This window comes from Rhododendron vialii, chromosome 11a, assembly GCF_030253575.1.
Source record: "Rhododendron vialii isolate Sample 1 chromosome 11a, ASM3025357v1".
Classification (NCBI taxonomy): domain Eukaryota; kingdom Viridiplantae; phylum Streptophyta; class Magnoliopsida; order Ericales; family Ericaceae; genus Rhododendron; species Rhododendron vialii.
In genome coordinates, this window is record NC_080567.1 from 2,405,741 (window position 1) to 2,418,007 (window position 12,267).

The 12,267-nt window shown below is 37.7% G+C and overlaps 2 protein-coding genes and 2 long non-coding RNA genes across 7 annotated transcripts in view; 3 read left to right on the forward strand and 1 right to left on the reverse strand.

Moving 5' to 3' along the window:
* Positions 1-787: 787 nt before the first annotated feature.
* Positions 788-2,368, reverse strand: LOC131308120 (uncharacterized). The gene is made up of 2 exons (XR_009194318.1): positions 1,352-2,368; positions 788-1,006 (listed from the first exon to the last, which is right to left on the reverse strand). It is a non-coding gene; the product is annotated as an uncharacterized LOC131308120 (long non-coding RNA).
* Positions 2,369-2,735: 367 nt separating this feature from the next.
* LOC131308121 (uncharacterized) lies at positions 2,736-3,644 on the forward strand. The gene is made up of 3 exons (XR_009194319.1): positions 2,736-3,242; positions 3,332-3,403; positions 3,527-3,644. It is a non-coding gene; the product is annotated as an uncharacterized LOC131308121 (long non-coding RNA).
* Positions 3,645-4,804: 1,160 nt separating this feature from the next.
* On the forward strand, positions 4,805-9,760 carry LOC131308122 (uncharacterized). Of its 2 annotated transcripts, XM_058334938.1 has the most exons (3): positions 4,805-7,917; positions 8,019-8,822; positions 8,902-9,760. In XM_058334938.1, exons 1-3 carry the CDS (start codon positions 7,861-7,863, stop codon positions 9,091-9,093), a joined length of 1,053 nt encoding a protein of 350 aa, XP_058190921.1. In that variant the 5' UTR covers positions 4,805-7,860; the 3' UTR covers positions 9,094-9,760. The 2 variants fall into 2 exon arrangements, with proteins under 2 accessions (XP_058190921.1, XP_058190922.1); XM_058334939.1 differs by having other exon boundaries at positions 4,805-8,822.
* Positions 9,761-10,320: 560 nt separating this feature from the next.
* Positions 10,321-12,267, forward strand: part of LOC131308123 (uncharacterized) — a 47,697-nt gene continuing 45,750 nt past the window's right edge. Inside the window, exon 1 of one of the 3 annotated variants that reach the window (XM_058334941.1) lies at positions 10,321-10,715. In XM_058334941.1, the coding sequence (XP_058190924.1) occupies positions 10,577-10,715 (139 nt within the window). In that variant the 5' untranslated portion in view covers positions 10,321-10,576. The remainder of the gene's footprint in view (positions 10,716-12,267) is intronic. The other 2 variants (XM_058334942.1, XM_058334943.1) reach the window with 2 other exon arrangements.

The window sequence follows — 12,267 nt, forward strand, 5'->3', positions numbered from 1 at the left end:
TACCCTCTTTACTGTAAAGTTGCACATAATTTCCTTATTCTTCCCTCAATTGCTTTCCAAGTATTTGATAAAATTTCCAACTACAATTGGAAAATTGGGATCCAAATTTGGCTTTAAAAAAAAATTGCTTTAGTGTCTTCCACGTGTTCGATGGAATGCTTCAATTAGGATCGCAGTATAGTTTAGCAGAAGGGATTGAGTTTAACATAACTGGCCGTACCTTTATAAGACTGCAATTGTTTGGAATGCCACGAACAGGACATGGGTTCATTAAAGATGAATATAGTTATCGATTTGAAAATTTGAGGTAGGTTTTTCCTTAATTTGAAATCTTCTTTTTAATTTATTTTTCTCACCAGATAAGATGTTGTCATTACTTTTCTATAAAACTGACCATTAGAAGTTATTTGTTGAAGATCAATTTCTACCATTAGATGGTGAGAGACACTCGACTACCCCTGGCAGATGGGAAAAGGGTAAAATCCCTTTGTTAATTTTGGTTCTAGCTTGAGAGAGAGAAATGAAGAAACCACAAATTAATGATGAAACTTAATCCGGACGTGTCAGAATTATTTCAAACCCCCCCCCCCCTCCCTCTTTTTTTTGTTTTTTTTTTATCTTCATACAATAGTAGAATACCATGCCCAAGCACCAGCATAAAATACACATGTATAAAATACTTGTCACGCCCCGCCCCGCAAAACGACACCCATTGTGGGCCGAGTCGGCGCGGCCACGTGGTATTCCCAAACGCTAACTAAACAATCACTTAACAAGAGATATTAACTCAAAATAAACCAGCGGAAGACTTAACATTAATATTATTAAAAGAGTCGACATTATACCCATAACTTTACATACTTGGCAAACTAAAGTGCAAAACATCCTTTACAAAACGAGTTGATAATATGTACAAGACGATTCACCACCACCGACACAAACAACAACCTTAAAGCCAACCCCAAAACGCCGACCGGTAGTGGACCATCCTACGAACCCCTGCTATCTGGCAATCCAAAAGAAAACCAGGAGTGTGTAAGATATAGAATAAATCTAATAAAACTCAACATAAACAACTAACTGAACAACTACAATTTATGTTCACAACACATTCAGTGACACGTCTGCCACATCCCATGTACCCAAGGTATTGTGTCCCGCACACCAAGCTCCCATTCACCGTAAATAGAACGGCACGGCCCACGACAAGGTGTGACTCACTCCACAAACCTTATACGGGTACAATTAACATACACCAATCATGCATGCCAGTAACTAAATCAACCATAGCATGATGCACAACCAACATGTTAACATCTTATTGAAGATATAAGATATCAAACACACTCACCTGTGAGTCGACCGAAGTGTGCCAGCTTACGGTTTTGGCACCTCCCGATTACTCAGCTCGTTACCTAACCACACGCTTAACCGTATTAGTAATAAGTTCAACGAACGATCAACACAAGAATAATAAGCTCATAAGGAGCTAAACAATGGCCAAAGAATAACACACATGAAGTTCAAACACAACAACACTCCCAAAATAACAAGACATCCTACAACCAGCCTGTCTTTAAAAGACTGTAGCATTTTATAGGATTAAAGTTGGGTCATGAAACCACCACCATTAGAAAGTAGAATTTCAGTACACCAATATCGATATAAAGTTTGTCCCAAATAGATTTCGGATGACAAAGTTATGACCGTCCAAAGATGCACACTTAGAAACACAACTCTGCAGTTTCTGCAGAACAGCCTGTGATCGAATGCTCATTAAAAATCACATACTCACTCTTTTCCATTAATTCTAATACCAAAACATCACCAATTGATCAGTGTTTAAGACTCATGAGAACCCATAGCTAGTAAGTACATTTAACTATGACAACATTGATGAATAACATAGCTCCAAAACCTGCCCAGATTTCCAGAGTTAACAAACCATTAACTTCAGAACCGAAACTGAGTTTTCCTAGAAGTAACTAAGGCACAAACCTTACATGTTCAGAAAGGTATGTAATTCTAGTTTCAGAATCAAGAAACGGTGTGTAAAACCGATACCCGAGCAAGAAGTTATGCCCGTTTTTCCCACATGTGTCTGGGCTGCCTGCCCAGACGCGAATCTGACACCAGTTCAGTCCACGAATTTTGTAGGCCAAACCACTTTGTGTTATTTTCTGAAAATTTAACAAGATAAAATACACTCACAGATAAACATTCAGGATTTTTTTCAAGAATTTAGAAGATTTCTAGGTACCTTGAATAAATTCATCAAAAACAGAACAGTTTCAACTTGGTTCAACACAGTTATGCATATTCATAATATACCACGAATTTTCTGAAATTAAACCCAATTCCAACCTCAAAAACCTCTCTCATGGCTTCAATTCAGAGCTAGCAATATGCCAAGTATGAAATTGAACAATAAAATCATTGATTTAAGTATAGGAAAGCATGAATTACCAAATAAGGTCTTCAATTCAAGTTCTAATCCTAATTCCCTTTTCTTCTCCGTCTTCTCCCTCCACCGATGCTCTCTCTCTCTCTCTAACGTTGAAAACCTCCTGATGGGTTTGTTCTTTCTTTTGTTTTTGTTTTTTTTATTTTTCTTTTATGACTCACACACATGCACAATACTTTTAAAAAAAATGCACTTTGCCCCTTTAAGTTACTAAAGTATAACTTTAAAGCACCTCAAAGATAAAAGGATGTTACAATACCATAGATTGTTCTCACTATAAGAATAAAACACCAGCCATCAAGGAGCAGAAAGTGAGAACAATCTTGAGTAATAAGATAAAGTGAGAACAATCTATGGTATTGTAATGCAGTCATTAACAATGTGAAGATTGCTGCAGAAAACAATGACATAAAATTGTGTCATGTGAATTGAAACTTAGCACCACAAGTGCTAAACTTTGCACATATAGTGACTCAGAATAACATGGGTATACCTGCTACAGCAGCAGCTATTAACTCACAAGGAAAGATATCTGATATAACACAGATGATACGGCCTTTGTTTGGGGGTTTGATAAACTCTAATTGCCTAGACATGGCCTATGAAGTTTTCCAGGCTTTAGTTTTTGGATCTTGATTATTTGGATTGGTAGTTTATACAGATTTTTTTAAACAACAGCTGAAGCAATGGCTAAGGGAAAAAAAAGGGAATTGTTGCGGACAATGAAAAGAAAAAGCTAACCACCGTAGGGAAGGGAAAAGAAAATTCATGTCCAGTGGTATGACCTATTAAAGTTATTCTTTTTTTTATAATCTACAACCTCTTACCTAAACAATTTTTCCCTTCCTATTGACTTTGCACATATAGGTTCAAGTTCTTCGAGAAAGAAATACTGGTGTTGTTATCCGCGATGAGTAGGACATTATGCGCTTGCGTGAGGTAATAGTACAAGCTCTTAGTTTCTGCATTAAAAGTTTGGCATTGATTTTACTCTTTATTGCTAAAAGCTTTTGGTTTATACATTAAAAGTTTGGTACTGATTTACTCTTTATTGTCGGAAAGGATAAACGAAAGGATGAAGCAATGGCTATGGAAAAACAAAAAGGAACAGTCGCGGATAAGGGAAAGAAAAAAATTAACCACTGTAGGGAATGGAAAAGAAAATTTACGTCCAACGATATGACCTCTGATAGTTATTCTTTTTTTCTAGGTACTTCAGAGACATTTTTTTTTTTTGGTACTTCTGAACTTTTTTTATCCGAGCAAACAATGAAAAATAGGTTTGCATATCTCCTAAACTTTTTAGGTACCCAACAATAATGTACCATCGAAAGTTGCACTGGCCCAACGTGCACGACGAGATCGGGAAAGAAATGAAAGACTAATGTCTGCATCGCCACGTGAAAGAGGACAACAATTGCAACGAGAAAGAGAGTAGTTTATTCAACCATTAGAACCTGTATATTTTCCTCCTCTAACACCATGTCGCCACCCCTATTCTTGCTTGGAACAACTAACAAATCAAACCAATGTCAATCCTTTGGCATCAAAACGGCAATTGGTTACACACACTTCTATTTGTCCTACCTCTGTACCAAGCACATCTTACAGTCCACAAAGGTACTAAGCATAATATTTGTACTAACTTAAATCTCTTAATCTTTACCACTTAGCAATCATTTATGTTCTTTAATACTTTAGGCCTACTCCTACAAGTGAATTGTTTCAAGAGGATGAATGTAGTGAGGATGGTATGGAGGGTTTCCCTTCAAGGGTCAATGCTCAGTGTCCAATAAATGCATGTGCTAATGATGATGTGGAGGGTGTTCCTCCAAGGGTTACACAACCTTTGATTTGTCCCACCTCTGTACTAAGCATCTTTTATGCTCCACACAGGTACTAAAAAGACTGATTGTATAATCTATTTAACTTAATTCTCTTAATCTGTTACACTTAAAAAAAATTATGTTTTTAATACTTGAGGCCTACTCCTACAAGTGAATTGTTTCAAGAGGATGCATGTAGTGAGAATGGTATGGAGTGTTTCCCTTCAAGGGTCAATGCTCAGTGTCCAATAAGTCCATGTTGACATTTCCTTGGCAAAATGAATGTATTGTGCCCTAATTGCAAAGCATGACATTGGATGGATGAAAAATTGACTAGGTCGTCTAAGAAAAATCCTCTTTTTGGGACGTGTTGTTTACAAGGGAAGGTTAGGCTACCTTTGCTAATTACACCCCCTCCACCACTTCAAGCATTGTACAATGGAAATGATGACCAATCAAAATCGTTTCAGACTCATACTCGAGAGTATAATGTAGCCAATGCTTTCACGAGTCTAATGCAGCCAATGCTTTCACGAGTCTTAGTGCTACATTGGACACAAGAGTTCTCAGTGGAAGGGGGCCTACATCGTTCACTATTCATGGAGAATTGAGACATCGAACAGGATCACTACTACCAGTTCCAGGAGAGCATGCATCATATGCTCAACTTTACATTTATGACCCTAACTCAGCTGTGGAAGTTCGCACCCATCAAAATCCTCAATTAAGGCGAGATGTTCTTCAAACTATTCAAGATAGTTTGTTACAAGTTAATGCATTTGTCTATAAGTTTTGCCATGCTTATGTAGTTTTAAATCAATTAGCCTCAACGGAACAAAATTTGCCTGCCCACCTTCACTACAGCTCATCAAAGGATCGGCGAAGGTATAATCTGCCAACATCAGATGAGATTGCAGTGGTAATACCTGGAGATGGAACTGAGGTTAGTGGAATGAGAGACATTATTCTACATCTAAGAGGAGATAATGGGTTAATGCGAATCAATGAATGTCACCCAGCTTACTTGCCATTGCATTATGTTCTGTTATTCCCACATGGTGAGCTTGGATGGGAGCTTGAGTTGAAACAGTGGGACGTTCAAAATAAGCAGCCTTCCAATAATCGGCATACCTAAATGCAATTTTATAGTTATCATTCATTCGAGCGTTTCACAGAGTACTCAACAATTTTGCGAGCAGGAAAATTATTTCAAGAATTTTTGGTAGATGCTTGGGCTGCCACGGAGCAAAATAGACTTGCATTCCATAAGTTGAATCAAGAAAAATTGCGCACTGGACTTTATCAGGATATGACAGATGTCGGTATAGATGACGTAGGACCTGATCAAATCAGTCGAAGGGTTGTTTTGCCATCTTCATTTACTAGGAGTCGAGGCATATGTTTGAAAATTTCAAGATTCAAGGGCAATAACTCGCTACAACCATCATCCTGATATTTTCCTCACTATAACTGCAAATCCCAAATGGCTTGAAATCACTGCGAGTTTATTACCACATCAGAAAGCTATTGATCGTCCTGATTTAGTGGCTCGTGTTTTCGAATTGAAAAGAAAGGCTTTAATGAAAGAGAATAAAACACAACAATGTTTTTGGTAAAAAAGTTGCCCATGTTTTTACAATTGAATTCCAGAAACATGGCCTACCTCATATGCACGTACTTTTATTTCTTCAAGGACCAGATAAGATCCGGACATGTGCTCAAGTAGACAACTTAGTCTCAGCCGAATTTCCTGAACCACAAGATGATCCTGAACTTTTTGAGACTGTCAAATGTTGTATGGTGCATGGACCATGTGGTGCAAGAAATCCTCAATCACCATGTATGGTTGATGGTAAAAGCAGTAAGAGATACCCTCGAGATTTTGTAGAATCAACAACTATGGACCAAGATGGATATCCCGTCTATCGACGTCACTGAAGTGATAAAGTTCACACCGTGAGGGGGCAGCCTGTGGATAACAGAGATGTCGTACCTTACAACACCTATCTGTCAAGACGATTGAATTGTCATATCAATGTTGAAGTTTGTGCTAGAATGCGATGTGTGAAGTATATTCACAAATATATCTACAAAGGTTATGATTGCACAACAATGGTGTTAGGATCGATAAATGAGATCCAACAATATCTAGATGCAAGGTATATTGGACCACTAGAAGCTGCTTGACGTATATTTGGTCATCATTTACATGAAGAGGTGCCGGCTGTGGTGCGATTAGCTCTTCATCTACTTGGGATGCACCGGTGTGCATTTAATCCTGAAGACACATTGGAGCAGATTCGAGCTAGAGCTTCCCTCAAAAAATCGACACTAACTGGCTTTTTTGAGTGGTACACTGCTAGTCCAAACACAGAAAAATATACTTATCAGGAATTTCCTCAATTTTTTTTTTGGGATAAGTCAAATAAGAGATGGACACCAAGGATATCAGGATTTGCGATTGGTAGAATGTACTTCGCTAGCCCAAATTGTGGTGAAAGATTTTACATGCGTTTGCTTTTAACTGTTGTGAAAGGTCCAAAATCCTTTGAGGATTTACGCGCATTCAACGACGTCTTACATGATACATTTAAATCAGCATGTGTAGCAAGAGGACTCCTAGAAGACGATGAAGAATGGGTTCAATGCCTTCAAGCGGCTGCAATTATGAAAACAGAAAATCAATTACGGAGGTTGTTTAGTATCATTCTCACACAATGCTCTCCTATACAACCGTATGAGTTGTGGAAATAGTTCGCAGTGCATATATGTGATGACATTGCTCACAAGATTCATACATGCTTTCCAACTCCTAACCCAAGTGATGCTCAAATCGAAGATTACGGTTTGTATCTTCTGGATCAAATGCTTCAAGAATCGGGCAGAACCTTAAGTGATTTTCCGCTAATGCCACAACCGACTAGAAATTGGAGTGCAGTAGTTGGTAATAGGTTGGTTTTGGAACATCAACACCTCCAAATTGAAGCTCAACAGGTTGACGTACAAATGGATATCAATCGGCTTAACAGTGCAAAGTGCAAGGCCTATGATGCAATCACTTCTTCAGTCCTTCAAAATAGAGGAAGGATCTTCTTTGTGAGTGGTGGGGCTGGAACTGGAAAGACATTTTTATACAATACAATTGCGTTGAAATGCCGTAGCCTTGGGCATATTGTTGTGACAGTTGCTTCTTCTGGAATTGCATCATTGTTATTGGTAGGAGGTCGTACTGCACATTTGACATTTTGCATTCCATTGGACGTGATGGAAAATTCTATTTGTGTATTTTCCAAACAATCAATCTAGGCAGAGTTGTTTAGACAGACTAAGCTCATAATCTGGGACGAAGTCCCGATGCAGCACAAGCACTGTGTTGAGGCAGTTGATCGAACACTCCAAGATATCTGTAATTGTGAAAAGCCATTTGGGGGTATCACTGTTGTGCTTGGGGGTGATTTTTGACAAATCCTTCCGGTTATAACTAAAGGAGTCCGTGAGCAAATTGTTAGTGCTTCGTTGAGGCACTCTGTACTGTGGAAAGAAATAAATGTCCTGACTTTGGATGTGAACATGTGCTTGGACCAAGCAGACCAAGGAAATGCAAATTTTGCCAAATTCCTAATAGAGGTAGTGCTTCTAGCCTTCTAATTGTATTCTTTTTAATTGATTCATTTAAATTATGAAGCATTTGATCCATGTGATTTTGATTATTTACTATTCTATTTCAGATCGGAACTAACCCCCAAGAAACCATAAAACTTCCTCCTACAATACAGAAATGCCAAGATCTAAATGAATTGCTATCTATAGTATATCCACAGCTACATGTTGCAGGTACATCGACTCCTAAATTCTTAACTGAACGAACGATTTTGTCTACTCGGAATGAGGATGTTAGTTATATCAATATTGCTGCATTGAATATTTTTCCAGGAGAAGTGTTCACTTATTTAGCGGCAGATAGAATATGTGAAGAAGACGAAATTGATCGGACAATTACTAACTGCTATCCCAATGAGTTTTTAAACTCATTGGATCCTCCTGGTCTTCCACCTTTCAAAGTGGAGCTGAAAGTTGGATGTCCAATCATGTCGTTGAGAAATATTGCTCCTAAGGACGGACTTTGTAATGGCACTAGATTGATGGTTGTAAGGTGTGCTTCTCGAATTATTGAGGCTCTGATTTTATCCGGAGAAAAGTTCAGCAATTTGGCCTTCATACCGAGAATAACCTTGATCCCATCGTCTTCAGAATTCCCTTTTCGAACAACGAGACGCCAATTCCCTATACGATTGGCATATGCTTTGACTATCAATAAATCACAAGGACAATCTGTGAAATTTGTAGGAGTTGATTTGCGTACCGCAGTGTTTAGTCATGGTCAACTATATGTGGCGTTATCTAGATGCACATCTTTTGATCGTATCAGCGTCCTTCTTTCCAAAGTTGAATTGGATTCCACGACAAAATATTGTTTATCCCAAAGTGTTGTTATAAACTATGTAGTAGCAAAATCACTACTTCGGATGAGGGTACGTTGTTCAAAATAAATTTCTCTATTTCAGTTGGTAACTTTTCAAATGAATTTATTATTTAAGTTTACTTATATAGGATTCGTTTGAAAATGCAATGGAGTTGAGGAGGATTAACATGAATACATTACTTCGATGTCATTGTAAAGAGGTAACTTCAAAGCTTGGTAGAGGGCACCATCACCAACATCAGCAGTATATGGCAACCACTAAATTTCAACTAAGCTTCTATTATTGGACTTTGGAGTTTATGTTGCTTTTTTTATTCTAAATATGTATGTATGGGTTTTCGATTTTGATTTTTCTGCATCTATCATGATTCTGAAGTCTGAGCCATTAATGTCATTCCACTAAGTACCACACATCAGAGGGTAGTTGCTCTTTATAGTATAAGCTGCAAGCTGGGGTGTTTGGAATTTTTGAGTTCTAAATGGCCCTAACACAAATCTAAGGATGAAAATTTTGGCGAGCTATTACTTTTGTTATTTGTCTTTCAAAGATGCTCACTTTGTATTTTTTAAAATGCATGTTTGATAGAGTAAAAATAGGGGAGAGTGAATTAATTCTTTATGCCCCTTTTTTTGTGTAGCATAATTAATTTTTGGATAGACTTTGTGGTTCGACACTGCGAGGACATGCGACACGACAAGAACACGTGGAGATATGTCTGGACACGCCACATGAGGTATCCATTACCAAGAGAAATGCTGGGGACACGGCAAAGTGAAGTTAACACTTTTTAAAAGCTTTACTAGGATAACATATGTATCTTAAAAAGTATTATCATTGGGAGTTTAATTGTTGTCGACTTTGTTCATCTTTCGTTTGAATGGTATTTTTTGATTAGATCACTACAGGACAAGCACATCCCTTTCCCTAGGTAACAATATGATCAAATCATTACAGGACTAGCACAATCCTTTCCCTCACTCTCTCCCCTATCGCCAAGCGTATGATCAAAACGTGTTGCGCCGTGCCTTCAGACACGGGCATATACTAGTGAATAAATGAAATGGGGTATAAAAGATGGGTTTGGACTAGCCTAAGGGTATTAGCCTACGGACACTTATGTGTTGTCTAAATACGAGGGAATTAGGGAGGAAAATGGGGAATTGGTTTCACCAACTATGTTCTGCCCAAAAAAAGAAAAGCAATTGGGGAAATGTTGGGTTGAAAGAAAATGCTCCGGTGCAACACTTACGTGCACTAAGAAAAAAAATTACTTGTCGGACGAGCGCGCACACAAACGATTACGGAATAAAATTTGGGTGATGACATAAATAAGTTTTCACATTAAAACGAAAGATGAACAAAATTTGGGTGATGACATAAATTTGGGTGATGAGCAAAATAATATTTTTTTTTGAAAATTTATTATTTATTAAAAATACCGAGTGTTTACAAAAACATATTTTGACCTTATGGCTCAACGACTCCAAAAAGAATTTCTACTGAAGACTACTATTATATTGGCCTCCTTTCCTAAATTATTTACCGTGCCCTGAATCCTCTTCTCTCGCCACTGTTCCCAAAAAAAAAAAAAACACTCTTCTCTCGCCCGCGTATACATTCTGCATAAAATTTCCTCGTCACCGCTGTGTTTCGTGCAACTCTCTCTCTTTAGATTTTATTTTATTTTATTTTATTTTATTTCACTAGACTCTTTCGTCTGTGTGTGTTCTTCGGATACGGATATATCCCATCCCTGTTTCGTAAAATTGGAGTTAGTTGACGCAGAAAGAAAGTTGAGTTTTATGGCGGCGTATTCCGAAGAGCGAAGAGACGAATCGGGCAAGGAAATGCTACATAAAACCAAGGTGATACAATTCTTAGGACGCACCACGCCAATCATCCTTCAGAACGACAATGGCCCCTGCCCTCTCCTCGCTATATGTAAATGAATCCCTCTCTATTTCTTCTAGGGTTTTCTGTCTCCTTTTCTAAGTATTCCTTTTCACCAATTGGATTGATCGTCCATGATTCCTGATTCAATTTCAAAGATTATCATATGCTGTGTCTCATGGAAGTAGTTAATTATTCGTCTTTACCGGAAGTAGTTAATTATTCGTCTTTTCTATTCTTCATGTTGATTCCAATATGAATGATTATATGCCGTGTGGTATGAGCACTGTGCAATCAGAAGTCTAGGTCTTTCTTGTTCTTGATCTCAGTATAGCACTACAAGTATGTTGCGATTTTGAAGGACTTAGGTTTCCTTTAATCTAACAGTTAGTGCACTGGAATGTTTTCGTTAATCTACGAATGAATAAGACAGCTCACCATTATGATGGATTATGTGTTTTCCTTTGTGTGTGCGCGCACGTGGGTCCATTCCGTATTGAATGCTTGTGAATTGATTAGATAGTAAGTTTTGATGGTTAAGCTTTTCTTAGTTCCATTATATATTTATGAATATTTGTTCAGAATCAGCATAATAGTGTCTTGCAATCATGTCAACGTTTCTTATTGGATTGTTTTTTACCTTTTAAATTCATTTATCAAGAAATAGTCATTTAAATGGTTGTGTCTCTGCGATTCGAAAGTCAATCTGAAAGATGATGCAGTGACTGATGAATTGCGTGAATTGAGAATTCTAGGTCTTTATTGTTCTTGATTTTCAGAATAAGAGTTTGAACTTTGCTATAAAGTGTTGAAGAATACATTTCTCAGTCTATAAATGTGGAAGGAGAGAGATTTTGTAACGATGAAATATGTGTTTTTTTGCCATGTTGAATGTCTCTGGCATGGTTTGGCAGTAAGATAGATGGTTAGGGTTTCATAATGAAGAAACGGTAGTTGGAATAATCTAATTTTCGAAGGATTATGTGGCCCGTAAATTAGTACTGAATTATAATATTAAACGGCTGAATTTAGGTTTCGTAATTCCACAATTGACTTCCAAAACAGTGTAATGTTGCCTTGTGGCTGATTAGGAATATTTTTGTTTTGCTGAATGTTCACGAGTTGGTTTGACTGGAATTTTTAGTGATGATGTAATTCCTCTTTCCTTTAAATTGATTAGGTCACTTGTGTGTTTATTGCATTTTTTTTTGGTGTTGACACATTGCCAATCATATCAATGCTTCTTAATGGGATTATTTTGCTTATAGTAAAGCAAAAATGGTTACAATTATTGTTTATGACCCAAAATTCAAAGTGATTACGCTGTAAGTACTGAACTATGTGAAATTGAGAATTCTAATGGATCTTCGTTCTTGATTTTTATTGCAAGAGTTGGGAGCTGTTTTTTGTGGTTAAAGGATTTAGGTTTCGTAATCCAATGTTAATGCAACTATGGGATGTAGGAGTGGGAAGAGTACCTGAGGTCGCCCTCCGGGTATATGGCGGTTGCTACAATGGTGCTCGAGACCACCGGAGGTGGAGGTGGAGGTGGAGGTGGAGGTGGAGGAGGAGAGAGCTCGGGACGGACTTAGAGAGAGAGAGG

Bases quoted from the DNA above. Each gene is read 5' to 3' on its own strand.
- LOC131308122 (XM_058334938.1), top strand. From the start codon at position 7,861: ATGTGCTTGGACCAAGCAGACCAAGGAAATGCAAATTTTGCCAAATTC. The intron at 7,918-8,018 runs GTAGTGCTTCTA...ATTCTATTTCAG, and splicing joins TTGCCAAATTCCTAATAGAG to ATCGGAACTAACCCCCAAGA. The intron at 8,823-8,901 runs GTACGTTGTTCA...TTACTTATATAG, and splicing joins AATCACTACTTCGGATGAGG to GATTCGTTTGAAAATGCAAT.